The 27,995-nt window shown below is 40.9% G+C and overlaps 1 protein-coding gene across 5 annotated transcripts in view; it reads right to left on the reverse strand.

Annotated features, from left to right (window-relative positions):
* osbpl11 (oxysterol binding protein-like 11) overlaps window positions 1–27,995 on the reverse strand; it is a 95,495-nt gene that overhangs the window by 3,591 nt on the left and 63,909 nt on the right. For 4 of the 5 annotated variants that reach the window (XM_059647379.1, XM_048534827.2, XM_048534828.2 and 1 more), the window contains 4 exons: window positions 23,119–23,262; window positions 19,279–19,771; window positions 12,878–13,064; window positions 8,614–8,796 (listed from right to left, as the gene is read on the reverse strand). In XM_059647379.1, coding sequence (XP_059503362.1) covers window positions 8,614–8,796; window positions 12,878–13,064; window positions 19,279–19,771; window positions 23,119–23,262 — 1,007 coding nt within the window. Of the gene's footprint in view, window positions 1–8,613; window positions 8,797–12,877; window positions 13,065–15,029; window positions 17,779–19,278; window positions 19,772–23,118; window positions 23,263–27,995 lie in introns of those variants that run through there. The other variant, XM_048534831.2, reaches the window with a different exon arrangement.

Below are 27,995 nucleotides of genomic sequence, written 5' to 3' on the forward strand. Positions count from 1 at the left end.
AACATTTGAATGCTATTGAAACTGCACCAATACCGGTAAATGAAGAGTATCCCAACACATTTCTAACTAATGACTTCTACATGGCAAATGGGTTTTGACAAACCAGGAAGTCATCCCCCTGCTACAGAATACCAAACCTTTAACCAGTTCCAGTAACCATGACATTTATGTGGCTGAACCAGGTAAACGTCGGATATTGATGGTATGGTTCTCAGAAATTTTGTTGTTATTGAATATCACATGGAGGCAGTTACGATCTCTCCTGCTGTAGAAGGTAATTACATGTGTCAGTAAGTACATGAGTCAGAGCTTAATACTTTTTTTTCCTTTATTCATTTATGGGATGAGGGGATCGCTGGCCAGGCAGCATTTATTGCCCGTTCCTAATGCCCAGAGGCCAGTTAAGAGTCAACCACATTGCTGTGAGTCTGAAGTTACATATAGGCCTGATCAGGTAAAGATGGCAGTTTCCTTCCTCAAAGGACATTAGTGAACCAGAGATAGTAGGAACAGCTGATGGTGGAGAATCTGAGATAACATGGTGTGAAGCTGGATGAACTTAGCATGTCAAGCAGCATCACAGCAGCAGGAAAGTTTGACATTTCAGGTCGAGACCCTTCTTCAGAAATGGGGAATGGGAAGGGGATTCTGAAATAAATAGGGAAACAGGGGGAGGTGGAGAGAAGATGGATAAAGGAGAAGACAGGGTGAGAGAAGACAGACCAGTCAAAGAGGCAGGGATGGAGACAGTAAAGGTGAATGTAGGTGGGGAGTCAGGGAGGGGATAGGTCGGTCCAGGGAGGATGGACAGGTCAAGGAATCGGGATGAGTTTAGTGGGTAGGAGATGTGGGTGGGACTTGAGATAGGAGGAATGGTTAGGGAGGCGGGAACTAGCTGGGCTGGTTTTGGGATGTGGTTGGGGGAGGGGTGAGATTCGGAATGGTTCGCGACTGGGAAGTGTCGTTGTTTGTTGCGAACTGAGTGTAGGTGTCCCGCAAAGCGTTCCCCAAGCCTCCGCTTGGTTTCCATGAAGTAGAGGAGGCCACAACGGGAACAGTGGATACAGTATATCACATTAACAGATGTGGAGGTGAACATCTGTTTAATGTGGGAAGTCTTCTTACGGCCTGGGATGGTGGTGAGGAGGGAGATATAGGGGCAGGTGTAGCACTTGCTTCGGTTGCAGGGAAAAGTGTCAGGGTGGGTGGGGTCGGAGGGGAGTGTGGAGCAGACAAGGGCATCACAGAGAGTGTGGTTCCTCTGGAAAGCACATAAGGGTGGGGAGGGAAAAATGTCTTTGGTAGTGGGGTCAGATTGCAGATGACGGAAAGGTCAGAGGATGATGCATTGGATTTGGAGGTTGATGGGTGATATGTGAGGAATAGGGGGATTCTGTTTTGGTTATTATTGCAGATACGGAGTGTGAGGGATGAGTTGCAGGAAATGCAGTAGACACGGTTGATGGCATTTTCGATCACTGTGGAGGGCAAGTTGTGGTCCTTGGGAAAAAAAAAAGGACATTTGGGATGTTCAGGAGTGGAATGCCTCATCTCAGGAGCAGATGCAGTGGAGGCGAAGGAATTGGGAATAGGGGATGGCCTTTTTACAGCAAGGTGGGTGAGAGCAGGAATATTCTAGGTAGTTGTGGGAGTCGGTAGGCTTAAAACGGATATCAGTATTCAGGTGGATGCCAAAGATGGAGACAGAGGTGTCCAGGAAGGAGACAGAGAGGTGTCAGACATGGTCCAGGTAAACTTAAGATTGGGGTGGAAGGTGTTAGTGAAGTGGATGAACTGTTTGAGCTCCTTGTGGGAATAATAGGCAGTGCTGAAACAGTCATCAATGTGACGTAGGAAGAAATGGGGGAATAGAGCCAGTGTAGGTTTGGAAGATGGGTTTTTCCAACAATTGACAATGGATTCACTGGCATCATTAGATTCTTAATTCCAGATATAAATTGAATTCAAATTCCACCATCTGCTATGGCAGGATTCAAACCCAGGTCCCAGAACGTTATCTGGTTTTCTGGATTAACAGTCCAGTGATAATACCACTAGGCCATCACCACCCCCATACACTTAAGTGTCTGACTCTTTGTTGTACATTATTGAAAATAGAGATGTTGTTGGTGATTTTTGTCTTGAAACCATCAGGACAAAAGAAACAATACCAAATTTCAAAATATCACAAACTACTTCTTGTCAGTTATGACAACAGTTTCACTGCATGCAAGTGTGGACTATTTTGTTCTCTAAAATGTTACAAATGGAAATAATCAGTGTGCAATTATCATAATGAAAAAGCCAATCGGTCTCCAATAATGACAATGATGTGCATATTTCAGCTTTCTTCTTAATCGTCTTTTTTTCCATCTGATTGAAGGCTGCTTGGGTGCCGCAACGCATTTATGCATTTCAGGTGACATCCATGTTTGGACTAAGGCTGTAATAAGATTTGGAACAATGTATTCTGGTGGAATCCAAACTGAAAACACTGGGCAGCTTACTGGCAATTCTTTCCGTTAATTTGATAACTGGAAGCAGCAAGATGAACAAAAAGGTTTGGGTTTTCTGTTCTCCTTTTTGGGGGAGATGTGGTATGTGGAATAAAACAGTTATTTGCGATCACTGGTAGGGGATAGGGCATACAGATGCAGCGACGATGGAGCACCCCAGAAGGGGCCAAAATACTTCTTAAATATGACCTCCCTAGCATTTTCATTAAAAAAAACATGACCAAGTCAACATTGACTCAAGTATAACACTTATGTCCTCTCCCCACAATTTTGAGGGACTATTCCTCATTTCTCGAATACAGTTTACCAGTTTTTATTGGAATTCTACCTCCTTGTTGATACCATTTCTAGGTGTGGCTGTTGAATGCATTTTAAACCACTGGGGGTGTAACTTCTTTTAGAAATTACTTCATGGGATACAGCACTGCTCATTGACCTAACTACACTTAAAAAGGTAGCTCACTCAAACTGTTAGTATACATGGTGTAGGTATGCCTAATGTGTTATTAGGAAGGGAGTTTTAGGATCTTGACTCAATGACAGCTAAGCCATGGCGATATAATTCCAAATTCCTGTATTCCAGTGGCCCAGCCTGGCGGTCTTGCAGATTGTACTGTCTTTTCCATAACCCAGGAGTCCAGAATTGAACTAAGATGGACTTTGTCTTTTATTTTTTCTTATCTTTGCCTTCTATTATTAATTTTGGTGCTGTAGTATGACAATTTAAACACTTGTTACTTTTTTGTAAAAGATACAAGCCACAATAAATGACTATTCTATTCAAAAAGTTAAGATACTATGTGGTTGAAGTAGAACTTGGAAGTGGTGGTTTCTCTATATAGCTGTTGTTTTTGACCTGCTAGATGAGAGATTACATTTTGAAGGGGCTGTGAAAAGAGCTTTCACCAGTGAAAGCAGGATGTCTCGTGGATCAGGATTGGACACCTTTTTCATGCGGAGGCAATCATATTCAGCTTTACTCTCGCACTGGGAGCAGCTGAGCAAATTTCAGAAAAATGTTTGCCACAACAATAATAATAAAATGTGAGGCTGGATGAACACAGCAGGCCAAGCAGCATCTCAGGAGCACAAAAGCTGACGTTTCGGGCCTAGACCCTTCTTCAGAGAGGGGGATGGGGTGAGGGTTCTGGAATAAATAGGGAGAGAGGGGGAGGCAGAGCGAAGATGGAGAGAAAAGAAGATAGGTGGAGAGGAGAGTATAGGTGGGGAGGGAGGGGGGGGATAGGTCAGTCCAGGGAAGACGGACAGGTCAAGGAGGTGGGATGAGGTTAGTAGGTAGGAGATGGAGGTGCGGCTTGGGGTGGGAGGAAGGGATGGGTGAGGAGAAAACAGGTTAGGGAGGCAGAGACAGGTTGGACTGGTTTTGGGATGCAGTGGGTGGAGGGGAAGAGCTGGGCTGGTTGTGTGGTGCAGTGGGGGGAGGGAACGAACTGGGCTGGTTTTGGGATGCGGTGGGGGAAGGGGAGATTTTGAAGCTGGTGAAGTCCACATTGATACCATTGGGCTGCAGGGTTCCCAAGCGGAATATGAGTTGCTGTTCCTGCAACCTTCGGGTGGCATCATTGTGGCACTGCAGGAGGCCCGTGATGGACATGTCATCTCAAGAATGGGAGGGGGAGTGGAAATGGGTTGCGACTGGGAGGTATAGTTGTTTATTGCGAACCGAGCAGAGGTGTTCTGTAAAGCGGTCTCCAAGCCTCCGCTTGGTTTCCCCAATGTAGAGGAAGCCACACCAGGTACAATGGATGCAGTATACCACATTGGCAGATGTGCAGGTGAACCTCTGCTTAATGTGGAAAGTCATCTTGGGGCCTGGGATAGGGGTGGGGGAGGAGGTGTGGGGGCAAGTGTAGCATTTCCTGCGGTTGCAGGGGAAGGTGCCGGGTGTGGAGCGAACTCCATCCCCTATTCCCAATTCCTCCGCCTCCGCCGCATCTGCTCCCACGATGAGGCATTCCACTCCCACACATCCCAGATGTCCAAATTCTTCAAGGACCGCAACTTTCCCCCCACAGTGGTCGAGAACGCCCTTGACCGCGTCTCCCACATTTCCCGCAACACATCCCTCACACACCGCCCCCGCTACAACCGCCCAAAGAGGATCCCCCTCGTTCTCACACACCACCCCACCAACCTCCGGATACAACGCATCATCCTCCGACACTTCCGCCATCTACAATCCGACCCCACCACCCAAGACATTTTTCCATCCCCACCGCTGTCTGCTTTCTGGAGAGACCATTCTCTCCGTGACTTCCTTGTTCGCTCCACACTGCCCTCCAACCCCACCACACCTGGCACCTTCCCCTGCAACTGCAGGAAATGCTACACTTGCCCCCACACCTCCTCCCTCACCCCCATCCCAGGCCCCAAGATGACTTTCCACATTAAGCAGAGGTTCACCTGCACATCTGCCAACGTGGTATACGGCATCCACTGTACCTGGTGTGGCTTCCGCTACATTGGGGAAACCAAGTGGAGGCTTGGGGACCGCTTTGCAGAACACCTCCGCTCAGTTCGCAATAAACAACTGCACCTCCCAGTCGCAACCCATTTCCACTCCCCCTCCCATTCTTGAGATGACATGTCCATCACGGGCCTCCTGCTGTGCCACAATGATGCCACCCGAAGGTTGCAGGAACAGCAACTCATATTCCGCTTGGGAACCCTGCAGCCCAATGGTATCAATGTGGACTTCACCAGCTTCAAAATCTCCCCTTCCCCCACTGCATCCCATAACCAACCCAGTTCGTCCCCTCCTCCCACTGCATCCCAAAACCAGTCCAACCTGTCTCTGCCTCCCTAACCTGTTCTTCCTCACCCATCCCTTCCTCCCACCCCAAGCCGCACCTCCATCTCCTACCTACTAACCTCATCCCACCTCCTTGACCTGTCCATCTTCCCTGGACTGACCTATCCCCTCCCTACCTCCCTACCTCCCCACCTCCCCACCTCTTCTCTCCTCTCCACCTATCTTCTATTCTCTCTATCTTCGGTCCGCCTCCCCCTCTCTCCCTATTTATTCCAGAACCCCCACCCCATCCCCCCTATCCGATGAAGGGTCTAGGCCCAAAACAACAGCTTTTGTGCTCCTGAGCCTGCTGTGTTCATCCAGCCTCACATTTTATTATCTTGGATTCTCCAGCATCTGCAGTTCCCATTATCACTGCCACAACAATAATCTTGTATTCCAGAAAAGGACAATTCCGGAGCAATAAACTGATCATTTAATTGAACAACTAACAAAAAACATTGACAAAATGCTAAGTAACAGAATTAACTTCTTGATCTTTTCACTTAGGAAGCAAGTAGAGAAAGTGTAAGACTAGCCCAAAGTCCCGATGTCCAGGGAAGGGGTTAGGGGATAGAACCAAGCTTAGGAGTCAGGTTGAAATAACATTAACCTTAGTTCACCACTGTTGGGCCATACGCTGAGCTTGCAACAATGGGATTCATACAAAGTAGGGATTGTTGCAGGCTGCTGCTTTGTGGATAGGTTTCTGAGAGTGTACACATTGCCTTGAGACCCATCAACTTGTCCACATAAATAATTAATTACTCTCACTCTGTTCTCTTTGTATTTCCTCGCTAACCCACAATCCCAGTGACTCCCTCACCTTCTCCCCAAGCTGCTGCCTCCCTGGCTTATTCACACACCCCACAGCCACACTAACAACCCATATGGCCACCTCCACAATCACGTTCACCCACCCACCACCTCAGCCACGTTTGCACTCACCCACCCACCCAACCACACACACTCACTCTTCCCCATACCAATGGCATTCCTGACTCCCACTCTCATCTCTGCCCAATTTTCAACACTGTCCCCTCTCCCAAAGGTCTGCCTGATTCTCATTCAGCAGAACTTCAAAACAGTGGTACTTGAGGGTTGTCAAACTGTGAGACATTAGAGCGTTAGTGGGGTATTTTTTACCATAGAAGGATTTGAAGGTGTGTATGACAAATTTAAAATCAAGATATTGCCCAGGAGCCGGTGCAAATCAACGAGCACAAGAGTGATAGGTAATTAGGGTTTGGAGTCAGTTCATACAAGTGAAGTTATTACATGGACAGAACGTGGGAAGCTGCCCAAGTATACAATAGAATGATCAAATCCAAAAGTATACAGCATAGGTTTAAGGTCAGAGGGGAAAGATTTGAGGGACCTGAGGGGCAATTTTTTCATGCAGAGGGTGGCATGTGTATGGAATGAGCTGCCAGTGGAGGTGGTGAAGGTGGGTTCAGTTATAACATTTAAAGGCATATGGATGGTTTCATAGAGGGAGAGCGGCCAAATGCTGGCAAATGAGACGGGATCAGTTTAGGACATCTGGTTGGCGTGGGCAAGTTGGACCAAAAATGGTCTGTTTCTATGCTGTATAATTCTTTGATTCTATAAGTCAGAGGTAACGAAGATAACCAACAGATGAGCCGAGAAAGGGAAAGTTGGAAATGTTCCAGAAGTAGAAGCAGGCAGGTTTAGGAATGGCACAGATAATGAGATTTGAAGCTTGTCTGAGAGCCAGATTTAATACCAAGATTGCAAACTGTCTACGACAACATTAAACAGTTGCTGAGGGGAATGGAGATGAAAGCTCGGAAACAGAAATTGTAGTCAGAATCAAAGATAATGGCTTTAATGTATCCAAATTTAATTGTAGGGAATGTCTACTGATCTAGTACAGAACAAACAATACGACAATTTAAGAGACAGTGGAAAAGTGGTTGGGCGGGGCTGAATTAGTCAATATACCTGTGAATACAAGTACTGTGTTTTTAGGTTATGTTGCTCAGGGACAATGTCTAAACAAGAAACAGGGACCAAAGACAGATCTTACAGCCAACAGCGCAGCAGGAGGGAAACCACTGTAGATTCACAAATCTTTGAATGATGAAATGCTTCATCTCAGTTCTAAAAGGGCCCTAGTCCTGGAGCTATGTCCTAGTGTTTCTTAAGGAAACAACTGCTCAGTTTACCACTTTTAACACCCTTCAAAATCTTATATGTTTCAATGAGATCATCTCTCATCAGTCAGCAGACAGATTTACCCAGCCTATCATAAGACAATTCTCTCATCCTAGAAATTGAACCATTGCTGCATGGTCACCAAGACACATACATCAACTATAATGCATTGTAGTCAGTTTTATGCAGTCCCTCCCAGAATAACTTCTCCAGATTATAAGAAAATAAGAAATTTGATCAGGATAGTAGGAACTACAGATGCTGGAGAATCCAAGATAACAAGGTGTAGAGCTAGATGAACACATCAGGCCAAGCAGCATCAGAGGAGCAGGAAGGCTGACGTTTCAGGCCTAGACCCTTCTTCAGAAATGGGGGAGGGCAAGGGGGTTCTGAAATAAATAGGGAAGGGGGAGGCGGATAGAAGATGGTTTGAGGAGAAGATAGGTGGAGAGGAGACAGACAAGTCAAAGAGGCAGGGATGGAGACAACGCTCACCTTTACTGGCGCTATCCCCACCTCTGACTTGTCTGTCTCCTCTCCACCTATCTTCTCCTCTATCCATCATCCATCTGCCTCCCCCTCTCTCCCTATTTATTTCAGAACCCCATTCCCCTCCCCCATTTCTGAAGAGGAGTCTAGGCCCAAAACATCAGCCTCCCTGCTCCTAAGATGCTGCTTGACCTGCTGTGTTCATCCAGCTCTAAATTTGATCAGAAGCTCACTGAACCTACTCTACTATTTGATGACAACATGGCTGATTGGATTGGGGACCATCAAGTCACAAATGGTACTGAACATTGAAATCATTGGTGAATATCCCCACTTCTACTTGTGGCTAAAGCTGAGGCCAGTCAAAAATTTCAACCAGACATTACTGCAGAACCAAAAGTGATTATACCATGTACTGTGCTCTAGTACAAACAAAAAACTTTTCACTGTACTTAGATACATGTATCAACAAAAAAATCAAATTGTGCAACAGCATTATTAATTTCCATACTGCAAAAGCAAAATAAATCTGGATTTTGGAAATCATGCAGGTAAAGCAGCTGAAGAGGAAGAATTAACATTTGAGGTTGATTAATACTTCTTTATCAATTTCCTTACCTAGATTCAAAAGGGCCTTGTTTTTCAGTTGGTCGCACTCGCTTTTTAGTGACAGGAAGTTTAGTTACATCTACAGTTCTACTACTTCCGTTGTGGTAAGTAAATTCAAGCAGACCATTCCATTCACCCTGAACTCTGCACACAACAGTGTTCGTCAAGTTGTGTTTTACTTCAGCTGTCACCCTAAAAGAACAAGTTACACATTTTTTGAGAGAGGTGGAAATTATTAAATTAAAAAGAAATGAAGACCTCATTTCTTCTTACATTATTAATACTAACAATCACAACGGTTAGGAGTAAGAATGAATATCATCTTCACCCTAAGTTACCTGCATCGCCCTCAAATGATGGAGCTCAGGAATTTTAGTCTCCAAAATTTAGACAGATTGCTTTTACCTCAACTTCTATCTCCTTTCCCACTCAACCTGGTCCAGCTCATCAATCATGGTACTCCTGATTCCTTATATAATTCTGCAATTTCTCAATTTGCCTTCACCATCCTCTTGCAGCTCATTTCTTTCGGGAAACCCACAACTGACTATTCACTCTACCCTACATGACCATTCTAACCACTGCTACTAGATAATTCGTAGCAGAGTTAATAATCCTCTTTTCCCGCAAATTGTTATTCACCCCTTCAAAACATTTATTATTTTTTGCTCAAAAAAACCCACTGTACAATATAACGAAGTGTGGAGCTAGATGAACACAGCAGGCCAAGCGGCATCTCAGGAGCACAAAAGCTGACGTTTCGGGCCTACACCCTTCATCAGAGGGTCTAGGCCCGAGCTCCATCATTTGAGGGCGATGCAGGTAACTTAGGGTGAAGATGATATTCATTCTTACTCCTAGCCGTTGTGATTGTTAGTATGCTCCTTGGCCTGCTGTGTTCATCCAGCTCCACACTTTGTTATCTTGGATTCTCCAGCATCTGTAGTTCCCATTATCTCCACTGTACAATAACCCATTCTTCTCCAGCCTGAGCAGCAATATGCACCGGTAACTAGAATTTTAAAGCAAGCAGATGATTGCATAACTGGGCAAATTATACAGGAGGGAAGGCTTTAGGCTTCTAGGTCATTGGAACCTGTGATGGAGGGAATGGAGGAGGATTAACATCGAGCAGATGGGATTTCCTGAACTCAGCCAGAATCAATGTCTTTGCGAGGCAATGTACTCGCACTTGTATGGAAGGTCTCAATAATGCTGCTAAAGAGTGAGAACTTGGAAATAACATTAGGCTGGAAAAATAAACAGCACGATGAATTGAGGTGATAAAGTAACATTAGAGTAAGAAACAGTTATGTACAGTTAGAATAAGTGGAAATAAGGTGAGATCTAAATTAGGGATACTGCAAACGGTAGATACAGTTAATGAGCGACAATCACAAGGAGTCAAGAGGGAATGTCATGTCAGGATGAAATTAGAGACCTGCTGCAAAAAAATATCAGGACTAGGTATTTATATTCTTGGACAAAAGATGTTCTGATGCGTGTTTAACAGAAACTTTGAGATGACTAGGTTTTTGGCCTAGCTTGATCTGATTCTAATGGGTAATTAGGGACAGCAGTCATATGGTTCAGCTTGGTTGTGGAACAGACGAAGTCAAATTCAGATAAAAGATTGACAAATAATTGGTTGAGAGCCAATTTCGATTGAGTGGGAACAGATCTAGTCTGAGTAAATGGAATTGCAGACTGGCAGGCAAAACTAAATGAGGAAGAAGTTTTAAAAGCAAAGATATTTTGAGTAGAGCAAAGGTACATGTCCATGATGGGGAAAGGTAAGGAAAACAAAGTTAATACTCAAGTGACAAGACGACTTGGAGAGTAGGAAGAAGCAAAAAAAAAGTTACACAAGACAAACACCCCTTGAAACTAAATCAAACTAGAACAAAGAACTGCTGATTCTGGAGATCTGAAACAAGCAATACAAAAAATTCCTGGGTAATAAAATGTGAGGCTGGATGAACACAGCAGGCCAAGCAGCATCTCAGGAATCTCCAGCATCTGCAGTTCCCATTATCTCAAAAAATTCCTGGGGTGAGTTAGCATGTCTGGCAGTATCTGTGAAGGGAAAACAGTATTAATGTTTTAAATCCAGTGACCCTTCTTCAGAACTGATAGTAGCTAGGAAAAGGTAGTATTTTTGCTGATGAGGATGTGGGGAGAGAGAAGAGGAAGAGTAGTAAGCCAAGAAAGGGGATAAGCTAGCTAAGTGATAGTGGAGTAGGTGATGATGGGTTGGCTGTAGTGAAAAACATGACAGGACCTGGGGTATAGGGATGGGTCAAAGGCACTGGTGGTGTTCATGCCCTGAAATTATTAAGTTCAATATTGAATCCTGAACACTTTAAGATCCCCAACTGGAGAATGAGGTGTTATTCTTCCAGTTTACATTGGGCTTTGCTGGAGTACAACAGCAGGCCTTAGGTGGAAATATTGGCACAGGAACACGGCAATGTGTTGAAGGGGTAGGCTTTCTGGAAGCTCAGGGTCATTTTTACAGACCAAATGTAGGTACTCTGCAAAACAGTCACCCAATCTGCGCTGCATCTCCCCTTTCAGCAGTGGCCAGTGGGGTACCACAAGGTTCGGTGCTGGGACCGCAGCTGTTTACGATATATATTAATGATATAGACGAAGGCATTAGAAGTAATATTAGCAAATTTGCTGATGACACAAAGTTGGGTGGCAGTGTGAAATGTGAGGAGGATGTTATTAGAATACAGGGTGACTCGGACAGGCTAGGTGAGTGGGCAGATGCATGGCAGATGCAGTTTAATGTGGATAAATGTGTGGTTATCCACTTTGGTGGCAAGAACAGGAAGGCAGATTACTATCTCAATGGAGTCAAGTTAGGTAAAGGGGAAGCACAACGAGATCTAGGTGTTCTTGTACATGAGTCAATGAAAGCACCCATGCAGGTACAGCAGGTAGTGAAGAAAGCTAATGGCACGCTGGCCTTCATCACAAGAGGAATTGAGTATTGGAGCAAAGAAGTCCTTCTGCAGCTGTACAGGGCCCTGGTGAGACCCCACCTGGAGTATTGTGTGCAGTTTTGGTCTCCCAATTTGAGGAAGGACATTCTTGCTATTGAGGGAGTACAGCGTAGGTTCACAAGATCAATTCCCGGAATGATGGGACTATCATATGTTGAAAGATTGGAGTGACTGGGCTTGTATACTCTTGAGTTTAGAAGGATGAGAGGGGATCTGATTGAGACGTAGAAGATTATTAAGGGATTGGACACTGTGGAGGCAGGAAGCATGTTTCCGCTGATGGGTGAGTCCAGGACCAGAGGACACAGTTTAAAAATAAGGGGTAGGCCATTTAGAACAGAGTTGAGGAAAAACTTCTTTACCCAGAGAGTGGTGGATATATGGAATGCTCTGCCCGAGAAGGCAGTGGAGGCCAACTCTCTGGATGCTTTCAAGAAAGAGATAGACAGAGCTCTTAAAGATAGTGGAATCAAGGGTTATGGGGATAAGGCAGGAACAGGATACTGATTGTGGATGATCAGCCATGATCATAAAGAATGGTGGTGTTGGCTCGAAAGGCCGAATGGCCTACTCCAGCACCTATTGTCTACTGTCTATTGACTGTTCATTTACTCACAGTCCCCATTATCATCAAATAGCTTCTCTTCTTCCCTGGTGTACTGTTAACAGTCCTTGTCTACCCATTCATTTCCTAGCTTCCATCAGTTCTAAAGAAAGGTCACTGAACCCCAAACATTAATGCTGTATCCTCTTCACTGATATTGCCAGGCCTGCTGAGTTTCTCCAGCAATTTCTGTTTTTGTATGTTCCTACATGAAACACTTTTCTCCAGCTCACTTTGGCTTTGCTTTAATTCAAACTCACGTCTTCAACTATGTATTCCCTCACTTACTCATTATATTTGGTCTCTGTTTCAAGCTCCATATGTCACATTGGAATGCTACTCTAAGTTAAATGCAAACTATTTTTGGTACTGTAATGTCATCCTGAAATGATTACAGGAAATTGCACAATTTGAAAGCAAAACATTTTATAATCATCACTTTGACCTTTTAGCGATAGACCAAAAAGAATCTAATGTACATCCTAAGCATTCCCTTGATTATAGATTATTCATACTTCATAGTTTATTGATTTACATTTGCTTTTCTTTATGCATTTTGCAACTTTTTTTACATTACAAGAAAGCCTTAAAATTCCGTGCATTTCTATTAACCAAGTCACCGTAGACCACTGATGCACATAACTAAGGATAAATGTACCTGTGAAGTTTACCACCATAAAATGGTTTTGTGTGGAAAGTAATAGCTGCAGAGTAGCCAGTCTTTGCGCAGTTGACATTAACTTTTCCTCCAAGTTCTACCCAAGGAACAGTCAAAATGGAACGAGCATATGCACAAGGAAGAGTAAATGTGTATTCCTCTCCATGTTCCAAGAGACACAGAAGACCTGAATGGCAAAAAGGTATTCGCTTATTATGTTTTCATTTGCATACCTGAAATAAACTAGAGCAACACTTTTTTTCAAATACGTACCGACAATTAAATTCAGTCAATTATCGCAGCCTTAAATAAAAAACTCAACACACTGTATTAGCAAATTGTTACAAATTAACTTGTATATTCACAATTTGAAGAGAAACACCTTTAAAAGCACATGTTGAGCATTTGGTCAAAATTGGCTTGTATATTCATTTAGAGAACAAAGGTAACTATTTCAAAACTATTTCAAAATGCCCACATTTCCCTTCATTGGGTTTAATTACCAACTAATATCACACATTATAGCATGAGAATTAAAAATACATTTTTCATCATACTTTCCAATGTGCTGTTTAAAAAAAATGTCATAAAGGTGGCTGATGAAACACCAAGTTGAGTCTGAATTTAAATTATTGAGCAAGTTGTTCTCCTAATGGCTCTCAGGAGGGTTAATACGTTGCACGGTGCACACAGTCATACAGGAAAGCCCCACATTCATCTCCTGGCTTACACTGTTGACAGGTCTCAGTTTTTGTTTAAGGCAAAAGACCGTGTCTCCCGCATTTCCCACAACACATCCCTCACACCCCGCCCCCGCAATAACCGCCTTAAGAGAATTCCCCTCGTCCTCACATACCACCCCACCAATCTCCGGATACAACGCATCATCCTCCGACACTTCCATCATCTACAATCCGACCCCTCCACCCAAGACATTTTTCCATCCCCACCATTGTCTGCTTTCCGGAGAGACCACTCTCTCCGTGACTCCCTTGTCCACTCCACACTCCCCTCCAACCCCACCACATCCGGCACCTTCCCCTGCAACCGCAGGAAGCGCTACACTTGCGCCCACACCTCCTCCCTCACCCCCCATCCCAGGACCGAAGATGACTTTCCATATTAAGCAGCTGTTCACCTGCACATCTGCCAATGTAGTATACTGTATCCACTGTACTCGGTGTGGCTTCCTCTACATTGGGGAAACCAAGCAGAGGCTAGGGGACCACTTTGCAGAATACCTATGCTCGGTTCCCAATGAACAACTGCACCTCCCAGTCACGAACCATTTTAACTCCCCCTCCCATTCCTCAGACGACATGTCCATCATCAGCCTCCTGCAGTGCCACAATAATGCCACCCGAAGGTTGCAAGAACAGCATCTTACATTCCGCTTGGGATCCCCGCAGGCCAATGGTATCAATGTGGGCTTCACAAGCTTCAAAATCTCCTCTTCCCCCACTGCATCCCAAAACCAGCCCAGCTCATCCCCGCCTCCCTAACCTGTTCTTCCTCTCACCTATCCCCTCCTCCCACCTCAAGGCGCACCTCCATTTCCCACCTACTAACCTCATCCTGCCTCCTTGACCTGTCTGACCTCCCTGGACTGGCCTATCCCCTCCCCAACTCCCCACCTATACTCTCCTCTCCACCTATCATCTCCTCTATCCATCTTCTGTCGGCCTCCCACCCCTCCCTATTTATTTCAGAACCCTGGCCCCATCTCCCTCTCTGATGAAGGGTCTAGGCCCGAAACATCAGCTTTTGTGCTCCGAGATGCTGCTTGGGCAGCTGTGTTCATCCAGCTCCACACTTTGTTAGCAAGGTGCAATGTAGTGAGTTTTAGCATTACCAAACTAGTTGCATGGATTAGGGTTTAAAAAGAAAGTCAATTGTGGTTTGTCCTCAACTTCTCAAGGACAGTGTGATTATTTGGACCTTGATTAAAGAAAGGCCCAGTCTTAATTCTGATATCACTGTACTCATGGCCTAGGCTTAAACTAGGCTCATGGATCATACAAGGCTGTTTCCATTGGAACCAGTATGAGTCACTTCCTTAAGAAAGAGGAGAAAATCCAAAACACAAATTAATAGATAATGACTGAATTAAAGGGTAAGCAATTCCCTACCTTGCATGGCATTCTTCATTCTTCAAAAGGATGCATCCGCCATACCACAGGATCAGCCCAGGTTGTCAACAAGGAAAATCACAAGGGCCCTTTAAGATAGTTTTGACATCATATGATCTTCCCTTCTTGCGCCATATAAAGGCACCTCCCTGGGCTACTTTGTAGCTCTCAACCAGAGGGAGCAGAACAAAGAAATTGTAAACACATATACATTTAGGCGTATACATGGATCTTAATACCCTTCAAAGAAATGTGATTTGAGGGTCTGAATCAGTTGATCCTTAGTACATAGTGGAAACTACAAAGAATGAAAGATAACCTCATGGGTAAATATTCATTCTGGTATCTGCCACATACCATAGGAGGCCAACTTGATGTGTCACTTAGTGGGACAGGGTTTTAGTTTGAGGCTAAGTATATGCAATTAGATCAAATCTTCTAAATCAGAAAGCAGTCTTGACTCCAAGCTAGACAAGACAAATTTGGTGTAATCACTATTTTCAGATAGATGACTATAGATGCTAAGGTGACTTTTTAAAAACGTAAATATATTTGACTCAAAATGCAATGTGTGTCAGAACTCTTGTTTCATGGAAGATTCTTGATTGAAATTGGTAGCAGATAAAACTAAATAAGTCACTGTTACTCTTTGTTTGGAAACCCTAGTTCTACATGATGCAAGAATCCAGATTTGCACTTTGTCTTTCCATGCAAAGTAGAACCTTTTCAATAGAACCGGTGTTCTGAAGGAGGGTCACTGGACCCAGTACATTAACCCTGATTTCGGTCCATAGATGTTGCCGGACCTGCTGAAATTTTCCAGCAATTTTTAATTTTGCTTCAGATTTTCAACATCCACAGTTCTTTCGTGTTTGTTTTTTAAGACTAGAACCAAGTTCATTTAGCATCAACATACTCAAATGTACAGACAGCCTATCTTTGCTGAGGTAATTAATAAGAAAAGTATTTTCTTGGAGAGGATTAAATTCTGTTAGCACAAATTGGGAATGGCCATATTGTTACAGGAGCCTTTGAAAACATGGAAAAATCAACCAACAGCACGACGACTTACTATTTGGCTATTCATTGTCATCAAGAGTGCAGATTTGCATTATATGCAACTAAATGCATGTCTAACAGGCTCCTGAGCTGCATTATATAACCATGACTCTTGCATATATAAAAGGAAATTCTCCTAGATAAGTACTCATATTGACAGAAATCAGTTTCAATATTACATTCTACAGAAAACCAAAGTTGCAAAGTTTCACAAGATTTTTGCATCTATTTATCTTTAAATGTTGTGTGCTCATACTTTTCCCCTATTTTGTTTACAATTACATTTATAAAAACTTAAATACAGCTGTCATGCTTGTTCCTCACTTGAGAAAAGCTCACCCTCCACTTCCCTCTCAGAAAAGAGTTGCAGTTCCATTGTCACTTTGAGCTTTGTTGTGGGCACTTGTTTTACAGCTGATCAGCCCTCATCTCAGGCCAGACACCATTCCAATAAACTATTTAATATGTTATACACTACACTTCTAAATCCAGGCTGCCGAAAACAACCAACTATCAACTGAAATGAACTCGACCAAATATTAATAAGATTTATTAGGCACTAGGGTACCTTCATGACCATCTTTGGTATGTTACAGGCTGCTGTACCTTTGACAGAGTGGCAGTTCATATTATGTACTATTTCACAATTAGTAATACGGAATTTCTGTCCTCAGAGAGACTGCAAGTCCTTAAGCTCGAGTTGCACCTGACAGTCAATAATAGGATTGCTTGCCAGTGGAATGCATGCATTCTAAACACCTTGTAAAATCTCTGCACATATTGTCTGACCTGGATTATATTTGTTTATTAAGACAGTTTCAACTCTACTTGCCCTTTTGCAGGTTACAGAAATAATGAGAAAGGAATGCCTCTGCAAAATTGTGAAATAGTGGCATAATACCTAAGAATGTTCTCGAACCCAGTATTCAATTTTCAGGGCCTAATCAAACTGAGAACAATGCCTTAGCAGTTGAATTAATTGCTATAAATGAAAACAGAAACTTGTAGAAAGAATTGCAGCACCAAACATAAGCTAAAAGATGCTTGAGATCTACTGTAGCCTAGAGACTCAAACACAAGTCCTGATAAGAGCCTGGCTTGCCAATAATATGCCATTGAAGTACGTTTCACCATCTGACACCAAAAATCAAACACATTAAGCATAATCACACAATGCTGAAGTAATGGTGAGGAAATTCAAGCTCTGCAGTTACATTATAAAGTTAACATACTGACTAAGTCAATATTCTGGAGTTGGTTGTTTTTGTAAATCCTTTCCTGAGTGATCATCTTTATACCTGCAGTTTGCTATATAGTAATGGCAGCTAACTTCAGGTACAAACAACAAATTAGAGTAGAGGAAATGCTAACAAAGATAAAATTCCTGCATCTCAATGTTAACTATGGAATTCAGAATGTTCAAATTTCAAAATGATTAATGCCTTAGGAAATTATGTCTTTTTGTAAACTACGTAGATGAAAGTGCAATGCTTCTTGTTTCTTCAAGAATTTACATAATACAAAAACTCCAAACTGCAGTGGTAGACATAGTTCTGTTGAGCAGTGGTTAATAGAACTGAACCATCTTAGGGAGGATTGTTTACATAGCACAGTCGATGGATACTGTACAAACATCAAACGTATCTGAGAGAGATTGGGTCCTTATGATTTTCTCAAAGACAACTTGGCTGATCCTACAGAATGTAAAGGATGCTGAAATGAAGGATATGGAAATGAAAACTATTTGAATCTAATGAACTTGAAAATGCAAAGCTCATTAACGCAATCAAAATTCAAACTCTAGCTTAAAGATTAACATTTACAATAAGCAGATATGTACAAGACAATGGAGATTCACCTTGAAAATCTAAAGAGGCACAATACTGTAAGACTCAGTTATTTTTTTAAGAAAACGCAGTATAAAATAAACCTGTTTTAGATAAAGCAAGGCAAGTAATAAGTAATCAAAAAAAGCAACAGAAACCACAAAACATAAGAGCAAACATTCGAATGGGTTAAAACAAAATGAAGTTTGAAATGAAACCATGACCTTCAAAGTCAATTATTGCTATCTACTGCTAATGTATGAAACTTAATAGTTTTCATTCAATTTGTAAAGTTTGAACATGAATGCTGTAAAATGACACAGGAGAGTGGTCAGTACTGACTTCCTCATATGAGAACACAAAGTTTAATGAATGGATTGACAATATCTGCATTGTTAATGTCAGAACAACATAAATCCAGAAGCATACCATAGGATTTGATCCATCAAAATTGTTGTATGCTCCATTCATCTATAAAACTAAAATAAAAAGCACTCTTCTGATTTATTGGTAGCTATCTATGCTGATTAAGAATTTAATATCTCATATACAAAATATATTCACACTTAATTAAATCTATACAACTCTGAAACATTAAGGCATACATCTCTTCTTCAGGTCAGTTAAAATCTGTGACTTTGAAGTTTGCCAGACTTTTAGTTGTTTTTGTTTAAAGCTTTTGGGTAGTCTTTACATTTTCAAATAAAGATAACTGTCATGCATGTTAAAATACTATTTACTTGGCAAGATAATTAAAAAGAAATCAAAATGTTTTCAGCTACAAAGTAATACTCTTAAAAGATTACTGAAACAAAGAAAATATGTTTAAAGATTTTGGACCAATGATAACGCCATTTGAAAGAGAAGGGAGATGGACCAGTTACTAGGTGGCTCAACAAGTTATGAACAGTAGCTTGTCAAATAAAATCTTCCCCTATCCACAAAGGTAGTTGGATATTGGATAACACTTCCACAATTTTATTGACCATTTTCTCTGTATTTTAATGCTCTTCTCCACTACTCCTAACAGAGAGACAAGGCTGTTTCCTTGGATTTCTCTGACAAGATAATAGGGCAAATCGCTATTACACCATTCCTTGAAGTAAAGCACTAAAAGTGCAGTTTAAAGTGCCATCATGGATCATGGAAAGCTGTCTTTAGCTTCTCATAAAACATCTTACACATGAACTCTTAAACTGAAACTGAACTTTTTTTTTCCAAAAATATCAGAACTCAATAATGGTAAATTTCTGGTTTCATAATTAAACCAATAGTTGGTCTGCTCTCAGTCCTAAACATATTAGTTTTAACAAGCTAACATTCACATTTTCATTGTAACCACTATTTTTTTTTTCATTTTTCAAGTCAGAAACCATTACATCCTTACCTTCTCCAATCATTACAACTCCAATAGACATGCCCATAAACTTGCTTTTTGTCCATACATGCGTATTTGCACACATGTTTTTCTCTTCACACTCTACATAAAATCCTGAAACAGGTGGATGGTGAGACACCTGCTCTGCCACAAATCTTAAATGATAGTCTGATTGGCCTCTTCCTTCTGTCCCATCAGAACATTTTGTCATTTGCTGACAACTCTGTGATGAGGTACTGGATGATTTATTGTTTATTGTGTTTTTTGGTACATTCCATGAACATTGAAATGTTTCACCAATAATTGGATTGTACGGTTTCTTAGCAATGGCTCCTTTGCGGCCTTCGTGGAATGAGGTAAGGTAATACTCAACAAAGCGGATCATCCTCTCTTCAGGGGTAGCACCATCTGTAACAGCAATGAACAGGTCTGGATGGGACATAAAATCTGCATACATCTCCAGTAATGAACGTTTTTCCAGTATGAAGGTTGGAAGCACTACCTATGTCAAAAACAGAAAAGCACATTTCAAATTAGTACAGTGTCAGTGTGATGAAATTTCACAATATGGTAATTAGTGAAAATGGGCCCTTTAGGAGTTGATTAAGAAAACTAGTTAGTGTTTTTTTTACATACTTGAGGCACTTTACTGTTGCTGCAAAATCACATTGCATATTACTACAAAATCACAGGTTAAGAGAAGGCCAATAGTTCCAAAGGTGCGCTGTTACTTTAAAAATGATATTCAATTAGTCCCACTACCGTACTCTTTCCCATTGACCCACAAATTGTTTTATTTCCTTTCACTATTACTACTGAATCTGGTTCCACTATCCTTGCATGCAATGGCTTCACACCATAGCAAATTTCTGCATTTAAGAAGAAAATTTTTGATCCTTTCTTTTTGTCAACTGCTTTAAATCTCTGTCCTCTAGTCAGGCTCTATCATTAATGGAAACCATTCCACTTGGTTTACTTTATGAGGGCTACTACATAGCACTAAAATAATATAAATGCAACCCAGGTCAACAGACAACCCATTACACTTAATATGCCACTGGAAATCTCTGGCAGCAATTCATTGATATTTAAATTACAAATATTGTCAGGATCATTTTAAAAATAAATTTAACAGGACTAGAATAACAATTTTTAATTAATATTTTTTAAATATTTAATTATGGACTATGGAATGTATGCCCATATTTGATCGGAATGTTATACACATGTACTTTTGAAAGTAATTGAGATTACTTTTTATTGAAAATTTTATTGAGATTAGTTCAGCCTATATTTTATTTCTGCACAATAGAGAGCTAATGTGCTAAACATTTAGCATGGGCAAAATCCTCATGGAAGTGGTTATATTTTGCTTTTGACATGCATGCAACATGAATTATATATGAAATACAAGGCAATTTATGCCAAATACAATGTAATTGTATTTAAAAGCAATTTGTTTTATGAATACATTCCTCATTCCATTTTCATCCCAAATTTCAAGTCAATTTCCCAATGGCAAAGCTCTCAAAGATACATTTCTCCTTCTCGAAATGACTGCCAGACTACTCGGACCTCTTGGCATCAGGGTAGCCCACAAACCCACCAACACACTAAAACAGCAGCTAATGAACTTAAAAGACCCTACACAGACAACAAATAAAACGAACGTCATCTACAAAATACCTTGCAAGAACTGTGACAAACACTACATTGGACAAACTGGCAGAAAGCTAGCCACCAGGATACATGAACATCAACTAGCCACAAAACGACATGACCCACTATTCACTCGTATCCTTACATACAGATGAGGAAGGACACCACTTTGATTGGGACAACACATCCATCCTAAGACAAGCACGAGAATTCCTAGAAGCATGGCATTCCAACCGGAACTCCATCAACAACCACTGATTTGGAGCCAATCTACCATCCCCTGAGAAAAAGAACAGGAAATGACATCACCAACGCAGGAGATGACATCACCAACGCAGGAAATGACATCACCAACGCAGGAAATGACATCACCAACCCAAGGAAGCCTAACCAGATAAATAGAAAGCGGGACATAACACCAGCGCTTCGTCGGAGGCTCACTGATGATGTTACCTAGTATGGTGACGAAACGTCTGAAAACGAACCTTCCAGCTCAGTGAGCAAACTCACATCCATAAAATAGAGCATTTAGCATGCTTGAACTTTAAATCAAGGACATTCTCCCTACTGGCATTCGTCTATGGTACAGTGGCTAGCATGAAAAAAAAATGGAGAAACTCTCTGCATTAGGAGATCAAAACAAACCAAAGCTGCAAACATCATCACTTTGGAGCCTTAACTTGAAATGTCTATTTGAACTAAAATCATGAGAAAATATATGGCACAGAGGGACAAAAAAAACACTTGGCTATCCGTTTGCACTAACCAAAAGAAATGAGGCACCCGGTTTAATCTCAGCTTTCAGTTTTCTGTACATAGCCCTGCACTGTTTGGAACTCTGAGAAGCTTTATATACGTTATAACAATGAAATTACAACTGCAAAAGTAAGTGCTGGAAGATACTTAAGAACTAATATAATTTTATGCGAATCTTGTGGGAATAGGTGGATCATCGTTCTGCTAGAAGCCTTAAATTATTCTCAGTGGAGATTACCATTCTGCATCAGAATGCAGAAAGATGATGATACTTTGTCCTGCAAGGGATAGTGAGGTGGTCCAAGGGATTAAATGAAACTTAATTTGGATGAATGTAAACACATTCTTAGTTTTCACTGTCCATTAGCTCACTTTCAACCTGTACAGTTGGGTGACCCAGGCAGTTGCCAGAGTCTTAATGAAAAAGCTGAACATATACTATTCGGGTATTTTGCAAGATTTCAGTTTTCATTATCCATTTTAAACAAATTGCCAGTGTATGATCTCTCACCAATTCTACACTTGCTGGTTGTCTAGCATCCCGTTAAACTAACAAAGCAAGCCTCACCGATTTGAAAAAATTTCTATTTGCAACTACCAATTCACAGCAATTTTTCTAATCTACCTTACATGCAATGTCCTCTAACTTGTAATAGCTCTATAATGCTCAGGGCTCCTTAGATTTTTTTTTTCAAGTTATCTTTCTAAGTTATTAAACAGATAATAATCCAACCTTTCTGTATTCAACTGGTGATAAATTTTATTATTTCATCATCCTCAAGCTGACCTTAGAATCATAGAACTGCTTTCATTCCTTATTCTTTGGCTTATCCTACAATTTTTACATTTTTTGAAATTCAAACTTTGGTAGATGTAAATCTAGCAGTACTTTTAGATGATCCTTGTGCCATCCGAGTCCTGCAGCCTGCTCACCAACCTGCCACTTGCTGTTTCTCTCTAATTTGCTGTCTCCCTCCTGCTCGGCAATAGTCTCACATGTGGCTCCTGTCATCCTCTTGTTTGCTACCAATCTCTAAACTCGCAGGACAATTCCAACCTGGCCAACTACCACACCAACAGTCTACTCTCAATCGTCAGTAAAGCGATGGAAGGTGTCATCAACAGTGCTATCAAGCAGCACCTGCTCAGTAATAACCTGTTCAGTGACGTCCAGTTTGGGTTCCGCCTGGTTCACTAATGTCCTTTAGGAAAGGAAACTGCCATCGTAACTTGGTCTGGCCTAATATGCTTCCAGCAAGTGGGTGACTCTTAACTGCCTTCTGCAATAGGCAATAAATGCTGGCCTAGCCAGCAACGCCCTCATGAACAAATAAAAAATCCCAAAGTACTTTATAGCTAATTATGTACTGTTACAAATGTTAATGTCAACATTACAAATTGCCTTGTTTGCTAGGTTTTATATTGTATACTTACTCGTGTCAAATCCATACCAAGCTTCAGCTGAGACAGTAAGTGCAATATAACACTACGTTGCTCTTCTACAACTCCAAGATCATCCTCCTCATTGTTTTCAAAGGCATCTTCTATCTCTTCATCTGGATTTATTTTCTCAGGTTCCTAAAGACCAAATTAGGTCAGTAAATGTCAGTAAATATGATTACCACAGGACTTTGTTTTGTAAAATTGATTTTAAGTCCATTTTTGGGAATCTCTTGTACAGTTTTTATACTTTAGTGTGAAAAAGTTATCAAAAGAAACCAGGGTGAGAGCTTCTGTACCTTGAACAACAGGTACTAGGAGTTAGGTCCAATTATATAGATTTCTAGATGAAATGCTAACGAACTGAAATAATTACTTTCATTTATAACATAACAAATTTTATAAGTAAGGCACAAAAATGTGTGATCACAGTTACATACAAAAAAAAGCAATAGGAGCAATGCTAGCGAGGATAACATGAACACTGATCGTTATTCAATCCAATACGTTACAACTATATACCCTCTATGTGAAGCACACCTCTGTTTCAGACTGCATTTCTTTGCAAAACAGTAGTTTACCTCAATTTGTATAGATATGTTACAACAAACACCCAGGCATTTTGGACTTAAAATCTGGACGTTCCGGCTCAGATGTATAAATCTCACTAGATACGTGCTCAGTTCCATTTTCTAATCAACCAGATCACAGAAGATATCATATACTCTGGAGCAGATGGAACTTGAACACAGGTTTTCAAACTCAGAGGTAGATATACTACTACTGAGCCACAAGAGACCACCCACCTGTGCTTGGGCAAACCCCAATTAATGCCCTAAATCTGCACATAATTAAACAAATTTAATACATAATTAACAGCAAGAATAGGCTATTTGGTTTTCTGAGCCCCCTTCACCATTCAATAAGATCATGTTTGATCTTCCGCCTTTACTCCACATTCCTGCAAAAATTGATCAGTTCTGGCTTGAATATACTCCATGAACAAGTATCCAATGTCCACAGGGGTGGAAATTGTCAAAAGACTTAAAAAGATTTTAGTGAAAAACATTGCTGTTATGAGGCTGTAAATAACAAAATAGATCCTGAGACTCGTTGCTGGTGGAAAGTGCAACTTCGTGATTGGCAAAATAGATTGGAAATTTTTGCATCTGTTCGTTCTTAAAATTCTTACGTACATCAGTTCTCAGAGTTGGTTTGAGAATAAAATGAATTTTAGGAAAGGAGATTGTTAATGTTTATTCAAAAACATCTCTGTATTGCCAAACTAACTGTGTAATTTTTCAACATTGAGCACAGATAAAATTATAGGGTAAAGCTAAATTGAACTGTTTTCTATTCATTCACATTATATGGAAGATGCAGACAAAACCTATATTTATTGCTAATCCATAATTATTTGAGAAGGTGTGGTGAGTCCATGGGGGTGCAAGTCATCCCACAATGCTATTAGGTACAGAGTGCCACGTTGGGGTACAATAACAATGAAGAAAAAGTGATATTGTATGATAAATCAGGAATTTACAGAAATAAATACACAAGCACTGACTAGCATAAAGGGATTCATAAAGTTTTGACACTTATTTTTCAGTTAACGCTGAGTTTATACAGTACGATAGACTATAATTGAACTAGCAAATCCAATACACCATATCTTCAGGGACATAGCCTGCAGGCCCTCGTTCTACCATGAATATATAGTATTGCCAGTATGTATTCTATGCAAGCTGCACTGCTCAGCACCTTTTAAGCCCCAGATCTCCATTAACTAGGACAACAGCAGCAGATGCATTAGAATGCCACCATTGCATGATTCGCTCAAAGCCAAACACCACCTGATTTCTAACTGTACCACCATTCCTTCACCGCTTCCAGGTTAAAATCTTGGAACTCCCACCCTAGCAGTACTGAGAGTATAATTATACCACATGGACCACAATGTTTAAGGCTGTGGCTTACCTCTATCTTTGTAAAGGCAATTAGGGATGGTGAACAAATCCTGACCTGGCAAGCAACACCTGTATTTTTTTCTAAGTATCCTTTTCACATCTGTTTTTCTCTCCACATTTATATTGACAAGTTATTTCACAACATTCGAAAACATGTTGGGTGCAATTTAATGAAGCTAGCTACAGGAGTCACGATAGTGGGACATCCAGGAGAATCAAACAGGAACACGTACATCTATTTCCCAATTTAAAAACAGCCTGAATTTAGTGAAAAACGGGAGGAGCTCGATTTAGGAACCTTAATCGCTGACAGCATGATGACAATTAAGTTCAGAAGTAATCAGCTTTGTCAGTTATTAAAGTCGAACGTGATTTAATGGGAGGCAAGGATTTCATACAACTCAGGCAGCAGTCAGTGCTGAGTTGAGGGACTTTACATCAGAAAGTGGTAGGGTGCGGGGCAGAAACGCTTAAGACTAAAGACCACGTTCTGTTCTTGTTTCTGACACCTTCACTTCCTCTTCACCAACTACACTCTTCCTGTAAATCTGTATCCTGTCCTACCCAACTGTTTCCAGCCGGCATTGATTGCTGGCAAAGGCTTCAGAGCATTACCAGCACCAACTGGGGTGCTGCCAGTATGGCAGGATGTCCACCCTCTTGTGTGGGAGATTTCTTATTCCAGGTGACTTCCATAGCACAAACTGAAATCCTGCCCATGGTTACAGTTTAAACTTCATACAAACTGTACATAAAGCTGTTTATATCCAAATCTTTTCATTACAATTAAACCAGTTGGAATGTCTCAGACTGGACAAACAACTTCTTGGTGTGCATTTAACATAATTTCATTTACATGCCTCATTGTGGCAACTTGTTTCAACTTGAGCTGCCACAGCAAGATGTTTCAGTCAGTGAACCACCATGACTCAGATTTACATACACTCTTCTTGATTGAGAATTGTTTTACAAATGGATTAAAAGTAGGAATAGAGATATAAAAACTTAGAAAAATAAGTGCTTATTGGTAAATCCATATGGCAGTTCACAAAAAAAGCTTACGGAATTGAAATCATACAAATCAAAATGTCAGTGCCAATGGAGAGAAATTAACTTTAACAGTTACCCACACAAGTCTGGTAGACGAATGTGGATTTACACATATAACAAACTATTGATGCCAAAATTTGATTTGCATTGCTTTAACGAGACATATGACACTTTCAAATTAATATGCCTTCCCAATCAAACTTAGATTAGAAAATATAAAATAGGGCAGTGTGATGTCATTTGCACTCCAGACATCATTATTCAACCACAGGACAGAAACATGAGCTTGTAGGGAAACATAGTTGGTCACTGGTGTGCAGGAGATGGTGGAAAAGATCAGAAACCTGATCCAAATCCCCGACAAAATTAAAAATTAATAAAAATAAAAACAGCAGCGCGTATACTTGGGTAAATTATATTACCTTCTGATTTTTTTTACAACATATGTTCAGATTTTAAATTAGCTTGAAATATTAAAAAACTGAAATATATACTGGCCAAATAGAGATGCAATCCACAAAAAAAAACAGCTTGGAAAAAAGTGTAGGTAAAATACTGCAATTGCTTGGAATGTGTCCTGAAGACACAAGGTGGTTACCTGCACAAATCTTTGAATGTAACAAGGTGTTTCTAATTCTCAAGAAAATCTCAGCAAGTAAAACCAAAATTTTTAACTGAGCAATCAAATTACTACAGAAATCACTCCAAGCTAATTAGCAATTGTATCCAATTGTCTTAATAGCTCATCTGATTGAAACAGTGGTTCGAAGTGCGGTAGTATACCAAGTTAACGGCCATACAGGTAACTACTGCTAAAAGATTTGTTAATTTGGTCAATATTTATTGACACTTGCCTCCTTTATGTGAACCATAAGTATGAATTTTCATATGGTAGGATTTCTCATTCCACCACCTGAAAAGCCAGTGGGGAATGTTTTTCTGTGAAAAGTATTAATTCAGTCAGGACAAGGCACCCATTCTTATCTTTGAAAAAACATCCCATTTCAGAGTGCAAGATAACAAAGTGTGAGGCTGGATGAACACAGCAGGCCAAACAGCATCTTAGGAGTGCTGTTGGCTAAGTAGATTTCTGATGAAGGGTCTAGGCCCGAAACGTCAGCTTTTGTGCTCCTGAGATGCTGCTTGGCCTGCTGTGTTCAGCCAGCTTCACATTTTATTATCTTGTAATCCAACAGTGCCAGGTTCAAGGAGTGGCCACTGCTGGGGCTGCTGGCAATGCCTTAAGGAAAGGGACGAATGGACATCGGTGATAAAAGATAATCAGCACAACATCCAGTTATGCAAACACATGTCTGATAAAGGTAATATCAAATGACAGCAAATTTAAATTTAATTACTTGGTCAACTGGCTGAAAGATCTAAAGCTGACATCACAATAACTTGGTGCTTAGCATCGAGAATTCCAGTGATTTTGATGCCTATGACAAACAAAATTTAAATTGCAGAAGTGTGCCTTAATAAAACAAAACTCAATGACTTTCTGACACGTAAATGATTCAATGAAAGCTCTGGAATGAGAACAACAGCAAAGATTAGCAATGTTGCTCTTTCCTTCAGAAAACTGCCTTTCATGTTTCAGAGTTGCTAACAGAGCAAAGAAAGCCTTCCTACATTTTTCAGTTTTTATTTTAAATGCAACATTGAATAAATTTGGTTTCCTAATAAAGGCCTGAATGAAAACTCAAATTCCTGAAACTACCATTAACAGATTATTTTCTCTCCAAATTGAGAAACTAGATTGGAAATAAAAGACAAAACAATGAAAGTCGAGAAACAGTGATTAAGTTATAGATAGCAAGCACAAATTTAACAATCTGAAGATTTTGGGAGGAA

The sequence above is a fragment of the Stegostoma tigrinum genome, chromosome 7, assembly GCF_030684315.1.
Source record: "Stegostoma tigrinum isolate sSteTig4 chromosome 7, sSteTig4.hap1, whole genome shotgun sequence".
NCBI classification, from domain to species: Eukaryota; Metazoa; Chordata; class Chondrichthyes; order Orectolobiformes; family Stegostomatidae; genus Stegostoma; species Stegostoma tigrinum.